Genomic DNA, 27,859 nt, shown 5'->3' on the forward strand with positions numbered 1-27,859 from the left:
CATCTACACTATAATGCAGACTGGGCCCCCTTCTACCATTATAGTGCAGATTTAACTGCATCATATAGAGCAGTACAACACAGTTAAACTGCATTATATGAATCTACATCAGGGGTTCTCAAACTGTATTCCTCAGAGCCCTTGGGGCTCCGTGGGTGATATTGAGGGGCTCCGCAGTGCCATGCTGCTTCCTGCCTCCTCCTCTTTCCTCCTCCTGAGAAATGCAGTGAAACTTAATTAGCCAGAAACAGCAACAGCAGTAGCAATGGCCTCCGGGGCACAGATCCCTTCTCCCCTGCCTTCCTCGCTGGCCAGACTATTTTCCTTGAAGCCCAGACCATCTCATCTAGTTTCTTTGCTTCAAAAACCCCATTTCCCTCCCAGCACTCACGGGGTGCTTTGACTGTTTTTTCCTGCAAGGCCGAAGGGGGTTGTACTGGATGGCTTCAGAGTTTCTGCCATTATTATTATTATTATTATTATTATTATTATTATTATTATTATTACAAAGGCCATCTGTTGGGGGTGTTTTGATTGTGCTTTTCCTGCATGGCAGAAGGGGGTTGGACTGAATCATCACAGGGGTCTTCCACTGAAATACTGTTAAATTTATGTGTGAAAATTGTTCTTCATTTTAAATATTTTATTGTTTTCTTTCCCTTTTTTAAATTGTGTGAATTAGTTCACACTAATATAAAATATATAAACATTTCTTTGTGATCCACAAGAAACCTTTGCTTCAAAAAGGGCTCTGTGGCTGAAAAAAAATGAGAACTTCTGATTTACACTGACCATATAATGTAGATGGGTCCCAGGTGTGCTGAGATTGATGTGGTTGGTGGAAAGGTGAGATTATCCCATTGCTTTGTCATATGGTGCTTTCATCACAGTTAGGGAACAGAGCCTCACCAGAAGTAGTTCTACGTCACTTGGTGGTGACAGATTCTGTCCTCAAACTGTGGTGAAAGTGTCATACTATGGGTAAATTTGCCCATGTAATGAAGTCCTAAATGACTCTCTCTTATGGCAAAGTTCAAAAAGAATCTCGCAGCTACATCTTTCTTTTGCCAACATTGGAGTTGTAGCTTGGGCATTGAATGTAAAATGAGCTAATCATATTACTCTGGGATCAAGGGATCTAAAGCTAAGTTTCCAATCTAGTACCTTCCAAATGAGACAATTCCCATCATTTTCACCTAAGTGGGCACAAAGCTAGGGAGCAGAAACTTGCAAAATAATCTGCAAAATCTGTGACTTTGTTTTTTGTATAAAAATCATGCTTTAAGAGCAGGGTCCTCAAATCTTTTAAGTAGAGGGCCAGTTCATGGTCCCTCAGACTGTTGGTCGGGGGGGGGGGGGGGGGGGCGGAAGAGACTGTAGATTGTTGTTGTTGTGTGCCTTCAAGTTGTTTCAGACTTAGGGCGACCCTAAAGCAACTCTATTGCAGAGTTTTTGTCTCAAAATGTATTCAAATAAATGTGGCTTTATCTCCATCTGAGGCTGAGAGAGTGTGGCTTGGCTAAAGCCACCCAGTGGATTCAGAGCCAAAATAAGGTTCAAACTATTATGCCATGCTTTAGGAATTCTTTCCCTCTCTTTTTCCTACCTACCCTGTTTACTCCCTTTCTTATCTTCCTTCCCTCTCTGTTTCCTACCTACCTTTTTTCCCCCTTTTCTCCTTCCATCTTTCCATCTCCTTTCCCTTTCTTACTTTCTCTTTCCTACCTCCTTTTCTTTCTTACTTTCTCTTTTTTTCCTCCCTTTTCCCATCCATCCAGTAGGGCTATAGCTAGAGGGGGGAGAGGTTTAAGAGTGCTAACCCCCCTCCGAAAAGGTTCTAACCCCCCTCCTGAAACCTGGTTTACTCAAGAATTTTAACTGATTAACCCATTTATGAGTAAACCAGGTTTCTTTTTTAACCCGACACATTTCAGGGCAGGGTTAAACTTTTATCCCCCCCCCCCCCCCCAGCTACAGCCCTGATTTGGAGGGAGCAAGAATAAGGAGAAAGTAAATAAGAAAGGAAAGGAGAGTTAAGAAGCAAGAGGGGGGTGGAGAAGATTCCCACCAATTTGAAAGGAGATAGAAAGAGGAAAGAAACAGAAAGGAAAATTAAGAAGTAAGAAGAGGGTAGTGGTAACAACATGGCATGGATGACAGTGGTGGTAGCTGGGTAAATTACTTTGAGGAGTGGATCCAGCCTGCTGGCCTTAGTTTGGGGACTACTGATTTAGGGGTTCTATTGAAACTGTTACATGTGAAATATAAAACAATGAATGGCTATTAGTCACAATAGCTACATATCACTTCTTTTACAAGATTTTAATTTCATTTTCAAAGTTTTTTATAAAATAAAGGAAAGGGAGAAAAAGGGATGGGAGATGAAGAAAAATAAGATTTTTTAATGGAGTTTTGTTAGTAAATTAAATCGCTGAATGTCAAGAACCCACTTGCTCTTGGTATAGAAGATATTGTAGATGGAATTTCTATACCTGGTGCTTTGGGTGCTGTATTTTCTTTTGGAGCTAAAGAAAAGAAAAAAAATCAATTCTTGCACAACTTAAAAAATGATCACAGGAATGTTTTGCCCTATAACTTCCACCGTATGTTTAGAAAATACAGTAGACTCTCAGTTAATCAGAACTCAAGCAATTGGAACTCTCAAGAACCTGGCCAAAAAAAATCATCAAAGTATTAATACTGCATTCACAGAGCTGTTTTTATAGTACAGCAAAACTGTGTTACATTAAGTTAAGTTTGTCTTTATCTGCTTTTAACTAATGTATTTCATTATAAGTATCAAGTCAATGCAGACTTTATGATATAGTATTTTACAGGGCATTCTATGACCCATTTTAAGTCACTCTAACCAATTGGAAACTACATTTATTCAGCATCTACTAATTCCCATGGGCGCTGGTTAACTGAGAATCTACTGTGATCTTACTCACTATTATTTTTGCAACACATCATTAGAAGCAATCTATTAAAATCAGTTGTATTTTGTTCTTTCCCCCCATAACTTTTTTTCTATCATTAATACTTGATATTTATCAAAAACAAACATTTTTTTTTACTGTGATACTTTCCTTTGCACAAATCATAGCCCACAAATATTAATTTATCTAAATTATTCCTAACCCTATATCATGGGCTCTCAGGGTGGTAAAATCAGGTTAACTAATTATAATAATTTAAAAGATGTGTCAAATTGTTAAAACAACTTTTAGTCTACTTAAATTATGTTTACATAAATAGACTAAAATCCATTTTAACAAATTGACAAGTTAAAATACAATACTTAAAATCATATAAGTTGAAATAAATTATAAACTATATGTTTATAACATACATATTATAACATTATTTGAGCAAATCATAAGCAGCAAACTGCATAGTTTAATTAAAAATCTAGAGCATTGGTTTTTCAGAGCTGAAGGCTGGCTAGAAGTTCATTTGCAAAAAAAAAGAAAAGAAAAAAGAAAAATTATACTGGGCTGCAACTTAAATAGAAATGCTCAATTTACATAGAAATATTTCTGTTTTATGAACATGTTTTATGTACAAAATAACCATAGAATATTGTTTGTTTGAAAATAATCTATTTTCCTTCTCCCAACTGGACCATTACTCACTAGTTATAATGGGATTCTCTGTAGTAGAGGAAATTGTTCCTGAAATTAGAAAAAAGAGTAAGATCTGCTGTAGTATAAAACTATATATATATATATAGAGAGAGAGAGAGATAGATAGATAGATAGAGAGAGAGAGTTATATAGATATACATACATAATATTTGTATGTATATTTATGTACATAAATTATTGCACAGAAAATTAATATTTCTGGACATGAATTAATATTTCTGCATCGAAATAGTTTCACATGCAAAAATACTAGTTTTCTGACCAGACCAATCACAATCACAAACGATTAACAAGTGAATTCTATGCAGTATAAGTCTGGAATTGCAAATTTCCTAAAAATATGTAGTTTTCAAAGATTTTCTCACAATAGGAAAAAAATTGTTGAAATTATTCATTACTACATTGGAGAAGAGATTTGGTGAATAATTATCCTTACATATCATGGAGTTGTGTTAGTTACACCAAGACACGTTTTTTTTGTTATGCCAAGTGTAATCCAAAGAATGAACTAAACTTTAATAATTGTTCATTTAAAACATTACCACTATTTCAGTATGCCTCCTCTAGTTGGGATTAATTGACAGATTTAGGGCAAAAATGTAACATAGATTATGAAGGATATGACCAAAAATAAAATAATGTGTGTCCCCTCCCCCTAAAGGAGCAATTTTACAAACCTGCCTATGAACAAAGTAAAAACAAGTTTATAGTAAATGAAAAAGGGGTATAGTATTAGTAAAAGAGATACTTTGTTTCTTTCTTGGATGAAAATGTGTTTCCTGTCATTTAATTTGAAATCCTGACAGAAAACATAATAAAGCAGCAACACATTTGAGCATTTTTTGTGTATTCATATTTTCTGAAGCACTGCAGGATTTTTCTGAAAAGAGACACATGTAGGGGTTTTTTAAAAAATGAAAAAAAAACCTGTATGTAGTAAATATATTTCCTGTGTTGGATATATGCTTTTCCCCAAAACAATGTATTTTATTCTGAAGAAAAATGCTCCAGACAATGTATTCACAATGTCTGAATATGGGAAAAATAAATACTGTTATTAATATTTTTCTGCAATAGAGAGAAAACCATGATAATTATTAATACTTGCAAGAACAAAATAATCATGGATTTATGTACATCCCTATTTAAATACATAGAAAGCAGGAAACAGTTTAACATATGTAGAGCTTGGAAATAAATAAGCAATACTGATCTGTCATCAAGGATATTGCAAGAAAAAGTTATAGCAGAACTTACGAGATGCAATAAAATTTTTGGTACTTGAAGGAAGCGTTTCTATTTTTTTTAAAAGACAAAAAAGACAAAATTGTAATTCTTATTCTACAGTATAGACAAAATCATGTCTATGTTTCTGATATTTTCATATTTAAATAAAATTAAAGGACATGAGCAGATAATTCTTTTTTGTGACAACAGTTATGGACTCCCAATTTTTTAATGGAAGCGTTCTTCAAGACAGTCATCTTTTCATTTCAAAGTCTTCAGCTGTGCTTACCAGTTGTAACACTTGCTTCTTTGGAAGGTACAGGAATTTCTAAATTAAAACATTTTAAAAAAGATTTTTAGAAAAAAATATCAAGACCCAGCGCTAGATATTTCAAATCTGCTCATTTTGTAGATACCAGATAGTGCTTACCAGACTATTTCCTTTCTCTCTTCCCACTACTTGCCTAGTGATGTCCTATTGAAGAGAACCATCTCATGCAAAACTTACAAGATCTCCTTAGGGACAATGTAGGGTAGGAAAAAAAGACCATGCACTACAGGCAGGTATGTGGAACAATTGTCAATGGAATAAAGAGGGAGGAGTTAGAGTATCTGGAGATTAACTCTCCTCTGACTCCACTCCTTTCTTCAATGTAGTCAGAGGAGATTTAAGATTACTTTCAATGTTATATTTGATATTGTTTGTCTCCTTTTGAAAATCTGTATAATAAAAATAAATCTTCAGCAATGCTTACCAGTTGCAACACGCTTCTCTGTAGAAGATTGAGAAAATTCTGAATTATTTATTAAAATTATAAAATGGCAGATTATATAAAGAAGATAACCAGTTGATTTCCCATTTGAAAACACGTACTCATTAACTTCAAAAACAGAAACAAAAATCTGTATTAATGCATACCTGTTGTAATGCTCATCTCAGTTGAGACTTGAACTCTTCCTAGTTTAAATAGACACAAGACATAGTGTTAATTTTTAAATGGTTATCTTCATATTGATGTTAATAGGCTTCCATATATTAGCTAGGATGAATATATTAAATATTCAGGCTTATTTACCATTGATAACCAGATTGCAAGTCTGTTATTTTGACATGAGGCAATTTATAAAACATTGTATGGACTGGGTTGTTGTAGGTTGTTTTCGGGCTATATGGCCATGTTCTAGAGGCATTCTCTCCTGACGATTTGCCTGCATCTATGGCAAGCATCCTCAGAGGTATTGAGGTATGGACTTCCAAAGTATAATGTCAAAGACTGACATTTTGCTTACTGAGGTAGAGGACAGTATGTCACGTTCACTAATTCAGCATATAATAGTTGACCAGATGTTTGTGTTCATCTTTTTTTAATGAGTCCCCTCATATTTCTACAAACTCCACATCTAAAAATGAAGATTAGAAACTGGAATATATCTTGTGTCCTTCTCATCTGATGAAGATTTTACAGCAAGTTTTTTTTTGTAATTTTCACCTTTAAAACAGAAAGTAATATTGATGACTTGTTTTAACGATAATGGCACATTTATGGAGCTAGATTATTATTTGAACAGTATGTCTATAAAATTGAAGAACCAATGCAAAAACCAAAATACTAAATATTTTGATTGTCACTTATGACTCTTTTTACTACAACAGAAAATTCTGTGTTAGAAAAAGTGTATTGTATGTAACTCCATTGTGTTAAAATACAGTTCTAATGAACATGTAGTCACAGCACATTCCACTGAAAGGGTTAAGAAAGTGGAGTTGTGAACCTAGAGACAGCTGAGTCATGACCATGTGTTACGCATAACAAGAATGGCATCATTTCCTGTTGTCACTTTGAGTATATACGGAAAGGACAAGCATGTGCAGATTCTCTTTACCACAGTGTTCTTTGCTACAATGTCCTCTTGCCATGATGGTCTCTTTGCCATGCAACATTCTTGCATTCTTGGTCCTCTTTCTCTCCAAACTACCTGCCTAGTGATGTCCTATTGAAGAGAACCATCTCATGCAAAACTTCCAAGATCTCCTTAAGGACAATGTAGGGTACCTGGTACCGAAGCAACCAGCAAAGCCTATACTGCACTACAGTCAGGTATGTGGAGCAGTTGTCAATTGAATAAAGAGGGAGGAGTTAGATTATCTGGAGCTTAAATTTCCTCTGACTACACTCCTTCCCTCAGTGCCATGACATTATTACTGTGGGGATGCTTTACCATCTGGCCTCTGTTTGATCAGAGGCAAAAACAGTCCCTCTCTGCGTGCTCTGAAGGACCTTGGCTGGAATTTGTTAGCTTTTTATAAAAACAACAACTCATCACCACTTACTAAAGGAAAGAAGATTATACTGTGTAGTTTATGGAAGATTTTCTAATTTAAAAAAGAAAGAAACACACAATTCGCATCAAATTCTTACTAGACTGAAAAAATATGTGTTATATTTACATATATACCATATGCCTACATAAATAAATAAAATAATTGGAAGAACCCCAATCTCCCAGATTTATGATCATGCTGACCCTGGAAGCACCTGAGCAGACATTACTGCAATTTTCCTTGTGGTGACAGTTATGGGCTCCCTGAACTTTATGGGACCAGTCTTCAAGAGATCCTTCATTCTCTTGGCACTGGATATCTTTCATAAGGATCAAATGGAGCACTTATTGCAGCTTCAGTGACATTTCTACAGGAAAATTGCTCGCACAGAACTTGAGCATCATCTACGTCTCAACCATTATCACAAACTATGGTCTAGCTTGCATTCGTAACTACTTACCAGTGGTAGTGGTCATTTCTGTAGAAGGTAGAAGAATTTCTAAATTAAAATAATTTATAGATGAATAAATATCAAGCCACAACACCAGATACTTCAAACTTCTCTTTTTGCACTTGCATGCATAGGATACCAACATTTAAAATTAGCAACTGCCCTATATAGGATCTCGCCACATTTGGAAATTTCCCCGTCATAGAACACTTCACCAATACAGCCAGCATGGAGCTGGCTGGATCTCATCACATGACCCACAGCTTATCTAATCTAATGCTTATCTTTTTTTTGCCTAAGTTATCTTCCCAAAATTAAGGTGTGAATTAGATTCATGAAATATTGTGATCTTGGTACTGAGCCACAGCAGAAAGGGAAGCTACTTCAGGAGAACCTGGAGCTCCTATTTGAAGGATGTCATCTCTCATTTAATTGCCATGACTCAATGCTATGCAATGCTCGGATCTGTAGTTTGGTGACACATCAGCATTCTTTGGCTGCCTCCATGATTCCAAACTACCGCCCCCATGACCCCATAGCATTGAGCCAGGGCAGTTAAAGTGTATCTATTCTACAGCATAGATACATCTCAAGGTTTTCTTTTCCATTGCTGAAAGCTAACACTTTTGTTTTTAATGAAGAATGGATAAGCAGGTAGCCACTGTAATGTACACCTTTTTTGGCCAAATTACAAAGAGTGCACTTTTTGTCACTGAGCGTTACATTCAAGAGCCAATACTTTTTTTGTTTAAGGATTTTGAAAATCGAGGCAAGCATTAGATTCAATGGCACATTAGACTTGAGTAAATACAGGTAGTCCATTGTGTGTATGTTTTTACAATATATGCATAATGTTTTTTTTTTCAAAAAATGCATGAAAAAGCTTTGTCACACTTACCAGAAGAAAGATGATTCTGCTGAGTAGTTGATGCAACAGTTTCTAATTAGAAATACAAGAAAGATAATATTGCCTTGAGATCTTAATTACCCCAGATTTGTATCCATAAATTCTCCAATCCATCCCTTGAATACACACACACACACACACACACTTAATTTTTGTTTTATACATACACAACACTATTTCAGTGCACCTTTCTAAATTGAGACTTCAGAACTCCAGGATTTTGATACTCACAGGGTTTCTGGAACCAAACCCCAGCAGATGAAAAAGGTAGTTCATTGTGCAGGCTAAAGAATTTATTTATAAGATGAGAAAGGTGATATACTATGTAGGCTAAATAATTTATTTAGAAGAAGAGTTGCATATTATATATAGAAACTTTTCCTTTGGTCATTCAGCAATTCCAGAGACAATGGACTTCTTCACACATGACCCAGGGGGACCTTGCTGTTGAGCCAGCAGTCACTGGTAAAAGGGAAGGCGCGTAGGGTGCCTCATGGTGCCCCACACACCCTTCCTCCTCCTCCTATCGTATGGTGGGGATGGGACATGGCACATTGGCACTCTATCCCTATCATATAGGAGAAAGGATGGCAACATGCAGGAATATGTGTTGCCCTGCTGCCCTTTCCCCCATCATATGGTGAAAGGGGGAAGAAAGTGTGGGTAGCTCCGGTGGAGCTACTCAAAAAACACTTTCCGCCCCATGGTGGAGGAAGAAGCACCTTCTGATATTTCCTCTCCACTTCAGGAGGAATGTGGGTGGTGCCCGCCAAGCATTGTCCGATGATGCTCAGCAGTCTCCATCCAGGCCCTGGCCCAAAGTGGCAAAACAGGGCTGTGTGTTAAGAGGTCCAATAAAGGCTGTCAAAACAATAATGAGAAAAGGATGTCACCTGGTAGCTCTTGATTCTCTCAGAAAACAGTTTGTCCATTAGAGAAAGCTTTTATACTTGAGAAACAGCTTGAGGAAAAAAACTTTCTTCCAACTGGAGAATGCATATTTGAACTCTTCCCTGGGTCATTCAGCAATCAGAAGCACAGGAGATCAAAACTGGAATCGAAACTTTAAACAAAGACCAAAGCAACACCACAACTAGTAGCTTTCAATGTATTCCAAAAACAGTTATTTCCTGAGGGGGAAAACCTATCAACAACAACAACAACAATAGTTACAGAGAATGAACATGTCAAGCTACTCTGGGACTTCCGAATTCAGACAGAATTTTGGAGCACAATACTCCTGACCTCATGATCGTGTTAAAAAGCAAAGTGTGGATGGTTGATGTTGCAATCCCATGTGACAGCAGGATTGAAGAGAAACAACTGAAAAAGCTGACATGACATGAGGTTTTAAAGATCGAACTGCAAAGACTCTGGCACAAGACAGTAAAGGTGGTCCCAGTGGTGATCAGCACACTGGGTGCAATGCCTAAAGACCCGGGCCTGCACTTAAACACCATCTGCCAGCTGCAAAAGGCCACCTTATTGGGATCTGCATGCATTATATGCCGATACATCATACAGTCCTAGACACTTGGGAAGTGTCCAACGTGTGATCCAATACAACAGCCAGCAGAGTGATCTTGTTTGCTGTGGACTCATCTTGCCATGTTTCAAACAACAACAACAACAACAACAACAACAACAACAACAACAACATATTTGGAACTATTATTCAATACAAATGCTTTCATCCAATTAATATATATGCTTTCTTGTTTAGGCTAAATCCAGTCCAGGGGAAAAAAACTTTACTCATCTTGATCCCAGTGCTGCTGGAATACATAATATTCCTCCATTTTTAAAGTTAATAAATCATTTTTACTCTACAGTTTTAAAAATAAATGGATTTTTAACATGTGTGTCCTGTACCCGAAACCTGGATTGGAGTGGAGTCATGTGGCTGTGGTGATTGAGGACAGGTTGGAGGTGGTTACCTAAAGGTCTGACAAGCTTGGTTTTGACATTTTTAAAACATTCATTCTTAAAGGTATGACATTCTGAGCTCACTAGTGAATGTGTATTAATTCTGTTGAATACTGATTATTTTATTAAATTTTATCAGGAATCTTCCTCTAGGAAATGTGTACTGTATAAGGAATCAGATAGATGAGGGAGGGCTGGGTACTGAGTTTCATTGGAATTGAAAAGTGTAAGTGGATTAGATGTGAAAGGGAAGAGAAGGGAGGACACTCTATGCAGATTTCTTAAGATTCCTCAGTACCAAGCTACAATTTATTCATCATGGAATATTTGAATGATGATGAGTTGCCCTTTAGAGTGATCTTTTATAGAGGGATGGTGGAAAGAGGGATGCAGGGTGCTTTTAGCTTCTAGGCAGAAGATGAGGAAAGTGTAATTCATTACCACATGCCAGAAGAAAAAGATTCTGCTGTGTTGTAGATGTGAAAGTTTCTAAATAATAACAATAAAAAGATAAGGAAGACAATATAATATCAAGGTCTGAGTACAATGACAAAATAATGGCACTTGCACACATAGGCCTTGTAAAAAAAACCCAATTAATGTAAAAATAAACATAAATATGGTAGATAGGAATTTGGAAAATATTTGAGAAAGAATAAAAAATAATATTGTTTTTGCATGTCAAAACCCTGCGGAAAACAACCCCTGGCTGATGAGAATCTTTGCAATTTGAGACTAAGGCTGAATCTATACTACCCTATATCTCAGGATCTGAACCCAGATTATCTGTGTATCCCAGGTTATCTGACAGTGTAGACTCACATAATCCAATTCAAAGCAGATAATATAGGACCAAATCCTGGAATATAAGACAGTGTAGACCAAGCCCTAATTTGTAGAAAATTCACACTTTGTCCTTTTGTTCTGGAACTGCTTTTTTCTGTACAGAAAATATATCCATGCATATAATGTAGGGAAGATTTACATGCCTAGTATATCACCTTTAAATTTGTCCATGAATGTTATCTCTCTCTCTTTTTTAAATGGAAGGAAACATTTGTCACCACTTACCTGAGGTTAGAATATTCTGTTGTGTAGTAGATAGGACCGTTTCTAAATTTTAAAAAGGCAAGAACCTGCATTGAGTTCTTTTTCAGTTGATAACATACATTTATATTTGCATAAATAGAACTAAATGTAAGACAAAGACATGTGTAATGAAAATAATAGGAAGTACCTGAGCAGATAACACTGGCATCTTCCTTGTGGTGACAATTATGAACTCCCCATCCATCATGGGAACAATCTTGAAGTGATGATTCATTTCCTTGGCACTTGACATTATTCAAGTGGATGTTACCAGAGCCTTCACCAAATCTGGCACTTATTGGAGCTTCAATGGCATATCCACAGGCAAGTTGTCTGCACACAACCTGGGCATCCTCAATGTCCCAACCATCGTCACAGACTGTGCCCCAGTCCCCATTATAATAGACTTCAAGTCGGCCTTCACAACTGTTTCCCCCATCCATTAGTCTCGGGAGCAAAGGATTTGCTGTTGTTTCCAATGGAGAAAGTTCTGCAATAAGTGGTGATTTATACAAGTAGATTACTTTCAATTTTATATTTAATGATATTTCTTCTCTCCTTTTAAAAATCTGTATAATAAAAATAAATCTTCAGTAATTCTTACCAGTTGCAACACTTTTCTCTTTAGAAGATTGAAGAAATTCAGAATTATTTATTAAGATTATAAAATGACAGATGATATAAAATAACTGGTTCATTTCCCATTTGAATACATGTACTCATTAACTTCAAAAACAGAAACAAAATCTGTATTAATACATACCTGTTGTAATACTCTTCTCAGTTGAGACTTGAAGTCTTCCTAATTTAAATAGACAAAAGATACAGTGTTAATTTTTAAGGGTTATCTTCATATTGATGTTAATGGGTTTTCATATATTAGCTAGGATGAATACATTAAATATTCAGGCTTATTTACCACTGATAAGCAGACTACAAGTCTGTTATTTTGACCTGAGGTAATTTACAAAACATTGTATGGACTTCCAAATTGAACTGTCAAAGACTGGCATTTTGCTTCCTGAGGCAAATTACAGTATGTCACGTCCATTAATTCAGCATACAATAGTTGACCAGATTTTTGTGTTCATCTTTTTTTTAATGAGTCACCTCATATTTCTACGAACTCCACATCTAAAAATGAAGATTAGAAACTGGACTATATCTTGTGTCTTTGTGTATTTTATAGCAAGTCTTTTTTTATTTTCACCTTTAAAACAGAATGTAATATTGATGATTTGTTTTAAACTGAAATTAAAATACATACCAGTTGTAACTGGTGTTTCTGTAGTAGCTGGTGGGCCTGAAAATGCAAGGAATATTGCAAACGTTAAAATAAATCTTACTGAAATGTTAGATTATGTAATTAGTTTTTGTAGTCAGTCCTTTCACATTGGATAGGTATATCAGCATTTCATATTAAGTAAAAAGTACTGACATCTATTCAGTTAAAGTGAAGAATATATACCCAAAATGATAATGGCACATTTATGGAGCTAGATTATTATTTGAACAGTGTGTCTATAAAATTAAAGAACCAAAGCAAATACCAAAATACTATTTATTTTAATTGTCACTTATGACTCTTTTTGCTACAACATGTAACGTCAAGTAGAAAATCCTGTGTTAGACAAAAAGGCATTGTATGTAACTCCATTGCGTTAAAATACAGTTCTAATGATCATGTGGTCACAGCACATTCCACTGAAAGTGTCAAGAAAGTGGAGTTATAAACCCGCTGAGTTATGACCATTTGACATGCATAACAAGAATGGCGTTATTTCCTGTTTTCACTTTGAGTATATAAGGAAGGTTCAAGCATGTTCTCTTTACCACAGTGTACTTTGCTACAATAGTCTCTTTGCCATGTGACATTCTTGCCATGTGTGGCTCTTGCTATGATGCTCCATTAGCATGTGGATCTATCATCATGATCCTTTGCTACAGTTCATGCTGTGTTCTTATGAGTATGTCTCTGCATATATGGATAGCATAACTGTTGTAAATAGCTGGATATAGCAATGAGTGAAGAATAAATCTTCCAAGGAGTTTGGAGGAAAGATGGGGCTCCAGTCGCTTATTAAAGTGGCGAGCAGCAAACAAGATCAGAGCTTTAAATCACTGCTAACTACAGATTAAGACTCTGCACTGTTTTTCTTCAAGTTAACTGCTTTCCTTGAGAAACAATTAGTCCTATGCATAGTTTAGGGAGGAAATTAAATGTACCTACCCAGTGGGTGTTTGTTTGTTTATTTTTATCCTGTGTTACTGCAAACAATAAATTCCATCCAACTGTGAATAATTTATACAATATTGTCCGTGTTTCTGCTTCTAGCTACAAGTGTTACATTGCAATTCTCAGCAGTCCTAACAAAGATAACTGATATGAAATTAATTGAAATCTGACAACATCAAAGGGCCACGGGATTCATGACTCTCAAATAGGAAATATGACTCCTTATCTGAAGACTGGTACAATACCATTCTTTCACTTTAGCCAAAGAAAAAATTAGTGAGACCATAGAGGGCATCCAGTATGGTGTAGTAGTTTCAGTGTTAGACTATAAAAAACTCCACTTGGAAAGGAAAGGGTTGAAGTGAGTTGATTCCTAGAGAAAAGGGAAGCTCAAAGTGACAGAACACCTGCAATGAACTGATATCTTTTCTAGCTATATAGTTAAGCTATCTATAATAGTTCTATCCATGTGAAAATTGTTCAGTCATTTCATTGGGACGGATTTTCTAATCCGTGAAAAGTAATGATGGTAAATGGCAAACATGTAAATCCATCATAAAAGGAAGTACAATTAGTGCATTCATTTTACTACCAAATGACAGCACATAATAAAATTGAGGGATATTTAGATACCTGACAACAATATTTTGCAAAGGTAGACAAGAATAGAATAACCCAAGTAAAATATCATATGATGGGAAAATTTGGGACATTTAGATTACCTGAGCAGATAACACTGGCATCTTCCTTGTGGTGACAATTATGAACTCCCCATCCATCATGGGAACAGTCTTTAAGTGATGATTCATTTCCTTGGCACTTGACATTATTCAGGTGAATGTTACCAGAGCCTTCACCAAATTCGGCACTTATTGGGGCTTCAATGGCATTTCCACAGCCAAGTTGTCTGCACACAACTTGAGCATCATCCAAGTCCCAACCATCGTCGCAGACTGTGCCCCAGTCCCCATTGTTATAGACTTCAAGTCGACCTTCACAACTGTTCTCCCCATCCATTAGTCTTGGGGGTAAATGACTTGGTGATGTTCCTAATGGAGAAAGATCTGCAACAGGTTATGAAGAATACACACAGAATACATTCAATTTTATATTTTATGTTATTGGTTACCCCCTTTAAAAATCTGTATAATAAAAATAAATCTTCAGCAATGCTTACAAGTCACAACACTCTTCTCTGTGGAAGATTGAGGAAATTCTGAATTATTTTAAGATTATAAAATAGCAGATATATAAAGAAGACTACCAGTTGATTTCACATTTGAAAACATTCACTCATTAACTTCAAAAAGAGAAACAAAAATCTATATTAACACATACCTGTTGCAATACTCTTCTCAGTTGAGACTTGAAGTCCTCCTAGTTTCAATAGATAGAAGATACAGTGTTAATTTTAAAGGATTACCTTCATATTGATGATAATGGGCTTGCATATATTAGGTAGGATGAATACATTAAATATTCAGGCTTATTTACCATTGATACTCAGATTACATGTTTGTTATTTTGACCTGAGTTAATTTTCAAACCCTTGTATTGACTTCAAATGTAAAATGTCAAAGACTGGCAATTTGCTTCCTGAGGCAAAGAATAGTACGTCACGTCCATTAATTCAGCATACAATGGTTGACCAGATCTTTGTGTTCATCTTTTTTTAATAAGTCACCTCTTATTTCTGCAAACTCCACATTATGAAGATAAGAAACTGGAATATATTTTGGGTCTTTCTAATCTGATGAGGATTTTACAGCAAGTTTTTTTTTATTTTCATCTGTAAAATAGGAAGTAATATTGATGGTTTGCTTTAAATTAAAATTAAAATACATACCAGTTGTAACTGGTGTTTCTGTAGTAGCTGGTGGGCCTGAAAATGCAAGGAGTATTGCAAACATTAAATATATATCTTACTGAAATGTTAGATTGTTTGAAATGGTCTTTGTTCAGTTTTGATATTCCTTTCAAAATGGACAATGCATTGGCATTCTAGATTAAGTAAAAAGTACTGACAGCTATTCATTGAAAGCTATACAAAAAATAATGGTACATTTATGGAGTTAGATTATTATTCAAACAGTATAGGTTAAATTAAAGAATCAATGCAAAAGGCAAAATACTATCTATTTTTATTGGCTCTCATGACTCTTTTTGCTACAACATATAAATTCCATCCAACTGTGAGTAATTTACAGAATTCAATCTGCTTCTAAAGGTAGCGGTAACGGTTTCCCCTTGACATTAAGTCTACTTACATATTTCTACTGTGGATAACTAGTTGAATAAATTAATTAGAATCAAGAGATCAGATAAACAAGTAGAACCGAACAAATAATATTAATATTAAAAGGTGAAGGTTTTCTCCTGACATTAAGTCTAGTCATGTCCGACTCTGGGGGTTGGTGCTCATCTCCATTTCTAAGCCGAAGAGCCAGCGTTGTCCATAGACACCTCCAACGTCATGTGGCCAGTATGACTGCATGGAGTGCCGTTTCCTTCCTGCTGGCGTGGTACCTATTGATCTATTCACATTTGCATGCTTTCGAATTGCAATGTTGACAGAAGCTGGGGCGAACAGTGGGAGCTCACACTGCTCCTAGATTCGAACTGCTGACCTTTTGTTCAGCAAGTTCAGCAGTTCAGGAGTGTAACCCGCTGCACCACCAGGCGTCCAAGTAAATGGCTGGGATTTATGCAGTCTGCTAAATATTGTTGAATTGCAACTCCCAGCGGCCCTAACAGACATGACCAATGTGAGGAATGTTGTTAATTGAAATCTGACAACACCCAAAGGGCTATCTAATTCCTGGCTCTTTACAAAATAAATAAGAAATATGCCTCCTCATCTGAAACTGGTACAAGATCATTCTTTCCTTTGAGCCAAAGGAAACAGTTAATTTGTTTGCTTTACTACCAAACGACAGCATGTAATAAAATTGATGAATATTTAGATACCTGTCAAAAATATTTGGCAATAGGCAAATGATAACAAAATATCATATAATGGGAAAATCCAGAACATTCAGAATACCTGAGCAGATAACACTGGCATCTTCCTTGTGGTGACAATTATGAACTCCCCATCCATCATGGGAACAGTCTTTAAGTGACGATTCATTTCCTTGGCACTTGACATTATTCAGGTGGATGTTACCAGAGCCTTCACCAAATTCGGCACTTATTGGGGCTTCAATGGCATTTCCACAGCCAAGTTGTCTGCACACAACCTGGGCATCATCCAAGTCCCAACCATCATCGCAGACTGTGCCCCAGCCCCCTTTGTAATAGACTTCAAGTCGACCTTCACAACCGTTCTCCCCATCCATTAGTCTTGGAGGCAAAGAACTTGGTGTTGTTTCCAATGGAGAAAGCTCTGCAAAAAGTGATGAAGAATACAAGTAGAATACTTTCAATTTTATATTTAATGATATTGTTTCTCTCCTTTTAAAAATCTGTATAATAAAAATAAATCTTCAATGCTTACCAGTTGCAACACTCTTCTCTGTAGACGATTGAGGGATTTCTAAAGTAAAACAATTAAAATATATTTAAAAGATGATAATAAATGCAGTTAGTTCAGTGCACATTTGAAAATATGAAATGATTCACAGTTGAACAAAAACATTCTCGGTTGGTTTTAGGGTGCAGATTCAGAAAATGGCATTGGATAGACCACATCAGCTCTAGTTTTTTAGATATAGTTATCATGATTTTCTGTGGATGAGCAGATGAAAACTGGTAGATGTCATACGTTTTGTATGACAAAAACTAGAACCGATGGGAGAAAACTGGTGACATTCTTTGAATCAGCAGGTCAAATATGCCAAAAAGCAAGTCTAACATTTGAGGAACCAAAATGTGTGTAGTTATAATTCCTAACTGAAATGGGCATAAAATTTTGTGGTAATACTCCTCATTGTACTACTCTTCTTAGTTGAGATTTGAAACTTTCAAAGATATAATGTTAAATTTTGCCAGAGTTGCCTTCACATTGAAAGTAATGGGCTTGCATATATTGCGGAGAATGAAGAAACATCTGATGATGACTCTTCACCTCTTACTTTGGCCTGAATGTATTTACAAACCCCTGTATTGATTTCAAATGTAACATGCTCATGTTAAAAGCTGGCTTAAGACATTTTGCTACCTGAGGCAAAAGACAGTATTGTCTCTCCATTAATTAGTTTAACAATTGACAGTTTTTGGGGGTGATCTCACACAGTTCAAATCTCATTTTAGTGCTAGAGATCGGACTTCATCTTTCATTTCACTTCACAATAGCATGCAGGTTTAGGGGACAAGTATCAAGTGTTTGTTACACCCAGCATTGCTTTAGTATGCTTATTCTCATTGACTTGACTTGCACTGCCATACAATCCAGTTTCAGAATGCAGATTAACTGCATTGAAGTGGATTATTTGACTCTCCACTGCCATATAATCTAGTTTAAGGTAGTAAAACTGCATTCTGAAACTGCATTATATGGCAGTGTAGATTCAGCCATTGTTTCCTTAAGCAGGTACCCCACTTTACTACACTAGGAACAACTTTCTTATTTTCCATCACTCCCATATCAGCAATTTCATCATGGACATAGATCCTTGCAGGATACTGAATGAATATAAGTGGTTAATCTCTAATGAATCTATTGCTCCCTTGCTGAATTTGCTAATCTTATTTTCCAATTGAATTAGAAGGAATCCACCCATCAAAAACAAACATGGTAATCATGGGAGTAAGAATGCACACTTGGTAACAATGGATCCCCCTCCTTCCATGGATCATTTTGTGTTTATTTAGATCTACCTCTGCTCGTCTATTAAATAATTAAATTCAGCTACAATACCATGCACAGTTGATGGATTAGTTGTGTCTAATGCTGTTGAAGCAGCATGAGAGACTGTTGGCAAGCCTGGAGTAATTGTTTCTTCATTCTTGTTTACTGCAGTGGTGACCATGGATACTTCTGTACTTCCAAAAGATATTTGGGGTGCTTCAGTTGTAGATATTGTTTTCTTTTCATTTGATGTGTGGGTAGTTTCAAAAGTTTTTTCAGCTTCTGGGGTTGTGAAAGATGTAGACGCTGTCCAAAAACAAGAATTGAAAAACCATGTGGCATTTCAGAGATGAGCAACTGAAAGAGTTTTATTGTTTTGATCTGTGCCTACACAAGGAAGATGGAATGCTCATGCAAGTTCAGGGTGGATATAATATATTGACCCCTTGAAAAGTCAAACAACACACTTGTAATGGGTTTCAATTATGTAGACCTTTGCATTTCATTGTAAGAAAGAATAGTCCAAATCTATATGTCATGATAAGTTTGTTTTACTTGGATAGGAAAAAGAAAGGATAGGACATAGGCTTATGTAATACTTCTTTAGCTGGATCTACACTGCCATGTAAGGCAGATGATCAAAGTAGATAATCCAGGTTATCTGGTTTGAAGTGGATTATTTGAGTCTCCACTGCCATATAATCCAGTTTAAGGTAGTTAAACTGCATTCTGAAACGGGATTATATGGCAGTGTAGATTCAGCCACTGTATCATTTACTAAACTAGGGACAGCTTTTTTATTTTCCATTGCTCCCATATTGGCAATTTCATCATATCACATAGATCTCTGCAGGATGCTGCATGAATATATGTGGATGGATACAAGTCACCGTAGATATTATGGGTTTACTATAATATGTGGTAGGTTTGCTAATCTCTAATGTATCCATTGTTCCCTTGCTGAATCTGCTAATCTTATTTTCCAATTGGATTAGGAGGAGTCTGTCCATCAAAAACAAACATGATCATCATGTGAGCAAGAATGCACACTTGGTAACAATGGATCCCCCTCCTTCCATGGATAATTTTGTGTTTGTTTTGATCTACCTCTGCTCGTTTATTAAATAATTGAATTCAGTTACAATACCATGCACAGTTGATGGATTAGTTGTGTCTAATGCTGTTGAAGCGGAAGGAGAGATTGTTGGCAAGCCTGGAGTAATTATTTCTTCATTCTTGTTTACTGCAGAGGTGCCCATGGATGCTTCTGTCCTCCCAAAAGATATTTGGGATGCTTCAGTTGTAGATATTGTTTCCTTTTCATTTGATGTGCGGGTAGTTTCAAAAGTTTCTTCAGTTTTTGGGGTTGTGAAAGATGTAGACGCTGTCCAGAAACAAGAATTGAAAAACCATGTGGCATTTCAGAGATAAGCAACTGAAAGAGTTTTATTGTTTTGATCTGTGCCTACACAAGGAAGATGCAATGTTCATGCAAGTTCAGGGTGGATATAATATATTGACCGCTTGAAAAGTCAAATAACACACTTGTGATGGGTTTCAATTATGCAGACCTTTGCATTTCATTGTAAAAAAGAATAGTCCAAATCTATATGTCATGATAAGTTTGTTTTAATTGGATAGGAAAAAGAAAGGATAGGACATAGGCTTATGTGATAGTTCTTTAGCTGGATCTACACTACCATATAAGGCTGATGATCAAAGTAGATAATCCAGATTATCTGGTTTGAAGTGGATTATTTGAGTCTCCACTGCCATATAATCCAGTTTAAGGTAGTTAAACTGCATTCTGAAATGGGATTATATGGCAGTGTAATTTCAGCCACTGTCTCATTTACTAAATTAGGGACAGCTTTCTTATTTTCCATTGCTCCCATATTGGCAATTTCATCATACCACATAGATCCCTGCAGGATGCTGCATGAATATATGTGGACACAAGTCACCGTAGATATTATGGGTTTACTATAATATGTGTAGGTTGGCTAATCTCTAATGTATCCCTTGCTCCCTTGCTGAATCTACTAATCTTAGCAAGAATGCACACTTGGTAACAATGGATCCCCCTCCTTCCATGGATAATTTTGTGTTTGTTTTGATCTACCTCTGCTTGTCTACTAAATAATTGAATTCAGTTACAGTACCATGCACAGTTGATGGATTAGTTGTATCTAATGCTGTTGAAGCAACAGGAGAGATTGTTGGCAAGCCTGGAGTAATTGTTTCTTCATTCTTGTTTATGGCAGTGGTGACCATGGATACTTCTGTACCCCCAAAAGGTATTTGGGCTGCTTCAGTTGTAGATATTGTTTCCTTTTCATTTGATGTGCGGGTAGTTTCAAAAGTTTCTTCAGCTTTTGGGGTTGTGAAAGATGTGGAAGCTGTTCAGAAATGAGAATTGAAAACCCATGTGGCAATTCATAGAGATAAGCAACGGGAAGAGTTTAATTGTTTTGATCTGTGCCTACACAAGGAAGATTTATTTATTTATTTATTTACTATATTTGTATACCACTTTTCTCAGCCCTCGGGCAACTCAGAGTGGTTCACAATAGCAAAATTCAATGCTTAAAACATCATAAAACAGTTAAAAACAATTAAAACACTAGCACGATAAACAACCAATTAAACATCATATAACATCTCATTATCATCTCATAGTTAAAATCAAGATGGAATGGCCATGCAAGTTCAGGGTGGATATAATATATTGACCCCTTGAAAAGCCAAAAAACACATTGTAATGGGTTTCAATTATGTAGACCTTTGCATTTCATTGTAAGGAAGAACAGTCCATATGTCATGATAAGTTTGTTTTACTTGGATAGGAAAAGGGAAGGATAGGACATAGGCTTATGTAATAGCTCTTTAGCTGGATCTACACTGCTATATCAGGTAGATGATCAAAGTAGATTATCCAGATTATCTGATTTGAACTGGATTATTTGAGTCTCCACTGCTATATAATCCAGTTTAAGGTAGTTAAACAGCATTCTGAAACTGGATTATATGGCAGTGTAGATTCAGCCATTGTATCCTTTACCAAACTAGGAACAGCTTTCTTATTTTCCATTGCTCCCATATTTGGTGATTTCATCATACCACATCGATCCCTGCAGGATGCTGCATGAATATAAGTGGACACAAATCACCATAGATATTATGGGTTTATTATAATATGTGGTAGGTTGGCTAATCTCTAATGCGTCAATTGCTCCCTTGCTGAATCTGCTAATCTTATTTTTCAATTGAATTAAGAGGAATCTACCCATCAAAAACAAACATGGTCCTCATGTGAGCAAGAATGCACATCTGGTAACAATGGATCCCCCTCCCTCCATGGATATGTTCTAATTTTGTGTTCATTTTGATCTACTCCTGCTCATCTTTTAAATAATTGAATTAAGTTACAATACCATGCACAGATGATGGATTAGCTGTGTCTAATCCTGCTGAAGCAGCACGAGAGATTGTTGGTAAGCCTGGAGTAATTGGGTTGTTTTGAGTAAAGGCTGGAGTAATTGTTTCTTCATTCTTGTTTACGGCAGTGGTGACCATGGATGCTTCTGTACTTCGAAAAGATATTTGGGGTGCTTCAGTTGTAGATATTATTTCCTTTTCATTTGATGTGCGGGTAGTTTCAAAAGTTTCTTCAGCTTTTAGTGTTGTGTAAGCTGTAGAAGCTGTCCAGAAACGAGAATTGAAAAACCCATGTGGTATTTCATAGAAATAAGCAACTGAAAGAGTTTTATTGTTTTGATCTGTGCCTACACAAGGAAGATGCAATGTTCATGCAGGTTCAGGGTGGAAATAATATATTAATTATATCTGCTGACTTGTTTTACAGCAAATTGACCTCTGAAAAGTCAAACAACAGACTTGTAATGGGTTTCAGTTATATAGATCTTTGTATAAGAAAGAGTAGTCCGTATTTGTATAAGAAAGAATAGTCCATATCTATATGTCATGCTAACTTTGTTTTACTTGGATAGGAAAAAGGAAGGATGGGACATGGGCTAATGTGATAGTTCTTTGGCTAGTAGGCCTGTTTGATCAAGAAAAAATTTGTTTCTAAATTCGATTCTTAATTGGGGTGTTTTTTTGTTTCGATATTAAAAATATTTACAAAACTTTCAAAAAAAATGTTTTGTTATTTACGAATTTTCGTTATTATTTACAAAACATTTTTGAAAAAAAATTTTCTTGATCAAACAGGCTAAGTGTGAATGTTGCAGTAATGGTCACCTTGATTAGCATTGAATGGCTTTCTCCCACCCTGGACATTCCATAGATAATATTAGATGATATATAACTCACCATTTGCCTAGTTTCCAACAGACCTCTGAGGATGCCTGCCATAGATGTGGGCAAAATGTCAGGAGAGAATGCTTCTGGAACATGGTCATACAGCCCTGAAAAGTCACACAAGCCGGATGGCGCGCGGAGGCCGCTTGTGAGCCCGCGCGCGCCATCCAATGGGCTCCGGCGCCCCCCTCCTCCTCCTCCTCCTCCTCTTCCTCCCAGCTGGGAGGAAGAGGAGGAGGAGGAGGAGGAGGAGGGGGGCGCAGGAGCCAGAGCCGGATGGCGCGCGGAGGCCGCTTGTGAGCGCGCGCGCGCCATCCAATGGGCTCCGGCGCCCCCCTCCTCCTCCTCCTCCTCCTCTTCCTCCCAGCTGGGAGGAAGAGGAGGAGGAGGAGGAGGAGGAGGGGGGCGCAGGAGCCAGAGCCGGATGGCGCGCGGAGGCCGCTTGTGAGCGCGCGCGCGCCATCCAATGGGCTCCGGCGCCCCCCTCCTCCTCCTCCTCCTCCTCTTCCTCCCAGCTGGGAGGAAGAGGAGGAGGAGGAGGAGGAGGAGGGGGGCGCAGGAGCCAGAGCCGGATGGCGCGCGGAGGCCGCTTGTGAGCGCGCGCGCGCCATCCAATGGGCTCCGGAGGAAGAGGAGGAGCCAGAGCCGGATGGCGCGCTCAGCAGCAGCCTCCATGCAATTAACGAGCGGAGCTTCAGCTCGTAAAATACATGGGGCTGCTGCTTCGATATTTTTAAACCCTTCCGGGTTTAAAAATATGTTTTGATATCGCTTCGGATATGCAAAAAATAACGATTTTAATACGAATTAACGAATTAACGAAACGAAACCGACAGGCCTATTGGCTAGACCTACACTGCTATATAAAACATCTGATCAAAGTAGATAATGCAGATTATTTTATTTGAACTGGATTATATGAGTCTACACTGCCATATAATTCATTTCAAAACAGATAATCTGGATTTTGTATGGCAGTGTAGATGGGGCCTTTCTCTCACCTCCTTTTCTACAACAAGAAGTTGAGAAACTTCTGCTTCATTTTCTAGTATTATTTTGTCTTAATAAGATGTAGTCAACATCATGTGTGGTTAGTTTCAAGTGAATCCACTGAAAACTATAGTTACTGATGGTGACATGTTAATTAAACCACAGAGAAGGCTAAACAGAGTTCTGAGTTTGGACAACATGAAGTATTTCCTGTGGAAGCATCCAAAGCTTGAGGAAGGGAAATGGGTATTCTGAAGATTGAAGTGTACAACTGTAATTTACTTTGAAGAGACAGAGATCCTAACTAGCAGTCCATAAATCAAGTCGCCAAGGAAGCAGCATGAAACCGAGAAAACCAAGACTGGTTTTAACTGTATTATATGGTCACTGTAGAACCATATAATGCAATTTGAACTGCACTGAACATCATGATATGCACTGACCGTATAATACAGTTAAAACAGCAGTACATTCTGAAGAACATGCACAATCCAGTTTCAAAATCCAATTGGCCTACATTAACTTCACTGCCTTCACATTCAAGCCATCTTCTTCATGAAAAGAACCATCTCCCAGAGCTCTTATGGCAACATTACAATCAAGTTGTTTGCCTGTTTTGTCCCAGCTATCATGGCAAATTGTACCCTGTGCTCTACAGTAGGAAACTTGGACACAACCTTCACAACTTTGCTGCTCTTTGATCAAACGTAGAACCATAGAATCACAGAGTGAAGAGATCACATCCAGTCCAATCCCTTGCCATGCAGGAAAAGCACAAAGTACCCCTGACCATCCAGCCTCTGTTTAAAAGCGTCCAAAGAAGGAACTTCCACCAAAATCCAAGGCAGTGAATTCCACTGTAGAACAGCTCTTACAGTCAGGATAAGTAGATAGGATACTTTTAGATAAAATACCAGATTAAAATAATAAGAGGCACCTGGCTAGACAGTTATAGAAAATGAATGCTAGACTAGACATAGTATCCTTCTGTCACCTTTTCTAATTACCATTTATTGAAATTCATACCTTCCTCAGGTGTAGGGATTAGGGCTGGAGTTGGTGTTTCAGTAGCATATGTTGCTGTCAAAATAGAGAAAGAAAAATGTCTGAGAAACAAGGTATTTTTTAAAAAAACATTCAAGATTGAGTGATGGCATGAGTACCCTCCATTTGAACAGGTATGAAGAACCTCCCACTGCAAATGTTTTGATCTTCAACACTCAGAAGCCCATGTGGCCTATGATAAAGCATTGGGGGAGTTTAGTCAAAAATGCCCAGAAGGCCAAAGGGACTGCATTCCTGCTGTAGGATGTAATTGATCTCCCATATCATTCGCATTTCAAAAGAATCCAAAACATAGGCATTTTATTTGTGACATAAACATACTTGCCTGTTGGGAGAAGCTTAGAATCTGTGGATACAGGAAAAGAAATTGATAGTTTGTTAGCTGAATTGTATACATTACAGTTTTGTCCTATGTTATTTCAGTGAAAACCTTCCTACTTAGGACCAAACATTCAACCCTGAGATTGATTACAATGACACTGCAGGATCTTAGTTATATTTGTGAGAAGTTTCACACCTGATGATAGCATTACCAAAATTATATAATAACTAATGGTGATTACTAGGGCTGGGTAACAACGGAAATATTTGTTTCTAAACTCGTTTCGTTTTTAGGGGGTCCATTGCGTTTGTTTTTTTTAAAAAAATCCGAATTTTTCTTTAAATTTTTTTTGCTATTTACGAAATTTCGTACATTTCGAATTGATTCGTTAATGGCGGACACGATTGCGCAATACGCTAAAAAAACCTCCAAATGGGACAGGGGGAACTTCTGAAGCTTCCCTCTCCCTCTGTTGTTGACTGTTGGTGTGATAATTTATTTTTTAATCACTGATAAAACAAACAACAACTATAAAACTTGCACCAGACATACGGAAATAATAACGAAACAATTTCGAAACGATTTCGAAACGATTTAGAACCAATTAGGAAACAATTACGAAATAAATTGAAAAATTCGTTTCGATTTTTAGTTGCTCCTGCATGGCTCAATATCGGATCGTAAGCTAATTTAAATACGAATCAATAACAAATTACGAAATTAACGAACGAAACCGCCCAGCCCTTACACTATGTAACACATTTTTTGTTCCTGGGTTATAAATGTCTTTTCCCATTTGGGTCTATTGTAACAACATGGAAAAAGTTTATTAAACTGCAAAAACTTTGTATTGTCGAAGGCTTTCATGGCTGGAATCACTAGGTTCTTGTGGGTTTTTTCGGGCTATAGAGCCATGTTCTAGAGGCATTTCTCCTGACGTTTCACCTGCATCTATGGCAAGCATCCTCAGAGGTTGTGAGGTCTGTTGGAAGTAGGAAAAATGGGTTTATATATCTGTGGAATGGCTGGGGTGGGGCAAGGAGCTCTTCCCTGCTGCAGTTAGGTGTGAATGTTTAGCTGATCACCTTCATTAGCATTTGAAGGCCTGCCTGAGTCTGGGAAAATCTGTTGCTGGGAGGTGTTAATCTGTGCCTGGTTTTTTCCTCTCTGTTGTTTAGCTGTTATAATTTTAGAGTTTTTTAATACTGGTACCAGTATCAGCCCTAAAAACTAGTCTATCCAGTATTAAAAAACTCTAAAATTATAACAGCTAAACAACAGAGAGGAAAAAACCAGGCACAGATTAACACCTCCCAGCAACAGATTTTCCCAGGCTCAGGCAGGCCTTCAAATGCTAATGATGGTGATCAGCTAAACATTCACACCTAACTGCAGCAGGGAAGAGCTCCTTGCCCCACCCCAGCCATTCCACAGATATATAAACCCATTTTTCCTACTTCCAACAGACCTCACAACCTCTGAGGATGCTTGCCATAGATGCAGGCGAAACGTCAGGAGAAATGCCTCTAGAACATGGTTCTATAGCCTGAAAAAACCCACAAGAACCTTGCAAAAACTTTGTTTTTCTGAGACATCATACAGCACATTTTGCTATAGTTTTTCAATGAATATCTCATAGAGTCTCAACCAATTCAACATAATTTGTGACAGCCACAAAAACAGTTTCTTGAGTATAACTACTTTCAAAGTAAGTACCTCACATTTAAATAGGAAATAACACTTTCAAAGCAGGAACAGAAAAAAATCAACTTTTGTTACATACTGTTACTGATATTATAACTAGCAGGCAACTGCTGTCTAATCATCAAACATTCAAATATTCTGATTATTCAAAATAATTAGTTTTGTCTGCCAACATAACTCTATCTACATTATATTTGTATTTATTAAACTTCCTATTTTATTTCTGTTTGTTATTTATTATAATTGTTTTATTGTTTATTCTATGTATTACATTGTTTTAAAAAGTCAAGATTCTTTGAATGCTTCATTTGAAAAAAAATCAAGTTGTTTGTTTTATCTATAGTTATTTTTGAAATCTCCTTCCTTGATTTATCTGAAGGTTGTTTGAAGTTTAAAACTCTATGATACTTGAAAGAATATGGAGATTACCTGAACAAATGACACTAACATCTTCATTGTGTTCGCAGTTATCTTTTTCTTGCCACCCTTCATACGAACAATCTTGGAGACTGGGTTCACTTCCAGTGCAATTGGAGCCATCCAGTATCTTTCCAGCTCCTTGGCCAAAATAAGACCATCCCAGAACGGTGGTTGCCTCTCCACATCCAAGTTGTCTGCACACTACATGTGCACTCTCCATTTGGAAGTCATCGTCGCAAACAGTTCCCCAAGTGCCGTTATAAAATACCTCCACTCTCCCGACACATCTGTTCCATGCATTTACTAAACGCAACTCCTGTGCACCTTTCCAAAACACAAATGAAATAGTTGTGGATAAAACAAAAGGACAATAGATCTGAATGTGAGGAAACATAAAGTCATCACATATTTTCACCTAGATCACTGAGTGCTAGAGTTAA

At 37.0% G+C, this 27,859-nt stretch overlaps 1 protein-coding gene across 1 annotated transcript in view; it reads right to left on the bottom strand.

The window, feature by feature from the left end:
- Positions 1 to 27,859, bottom strand: part of LOC132770144 (uncharacterized) — a 282,948-nt gene that overhangs the window by 40,267 nt on the left and 214,822 nt on the right. The window contains exons 48-66 of the mRNA XM_067466268.1: positions 27,429 to 27,743; positions 25,245 to 25,319; positions 24,935 to 24,988; positions 22,030 to 22,296; positions 20,758 to 20,994; positions 19,743 to 19,979; positions 18,665 to 18,901; positions 17,303 to 17,341; positions 16,850 to 17,191; positions 15,653 to 15,688; positions 15,145 to 15,183; positions 14,529 to 14,855; positions 12,838 to 12,873; positions 12,334 to 12,372; positions 11,719 to 12,060; positions 11,553 to 11,594; positions 8,547 to 8,588; positions 7,658 to 7,696; positions 5,794 to 5,832 (exon numbers count right to left, since the gene is read on the bottom strand). Coding sequence (XP_067322369.1) covers positions 5,794 to 5,832; positions 7,658 to 7,696; positions 8,547 to 8,588; positions 11,553 to 11,594; positions 11,719 to 12,060; positions 12,334 to 12,372; positions 12,838 to 12,873; positions 14,529 to 14,855; positions 15,145 to 15,183; positions 15,653 to 15,688; positions 16,850 to 17,191; positions 17,303 to 17,341; positions 18,665 to 18,901; positions 19,743 to 19,979; positions 20,758 to 20,994; positions 22,030 to 22,296; positions 24,935 to 24,988; positions 25,245 to 25,319; positions 27,429 to 27,743 — 2,784 coding nt within the window. The remainder of the gene's footprint in view (positions 1 to 5,793; positions 5,833 to 7,657; positions 7,697 to 8,546; positions 8,589 to 11,552; positions 11,595 to 11,718; positions 12,061 to 12,333; positions 12,373 to 12,837; positions 12,874 to 14,528; positions 14,856 to 15,144; positions 15,184 to 15,652; positions 15,689 to 16,849; positions 17,192 to 17,302; positions 17,342 to 18,664; positions 18,902 to 19,742; positions 19,980 to 20,757; positions 20,995 to 22,029; positions 22,297 to 24,934; positions 24,989 to 25,244; positions 25,320 to 27,428; positions 27,744 to 27,859) is intronic.

The sequence above is a fragment of the Anolis sagrei genome, chromosome 3, assembly GCF_037176765.1.
Source record: "Anolis sagrei isolate rAnoSag1 chromosome 3, rAnoSag1.mat, whole genome shotgun sequence".
Classification (NCBI taxonomy): domain Eukaryota; kingdom Metazoa; phylum Chordata; class Lepidosauria; order Squamata; family Dactyloidae; genus Anolis; species Anolis sagrei.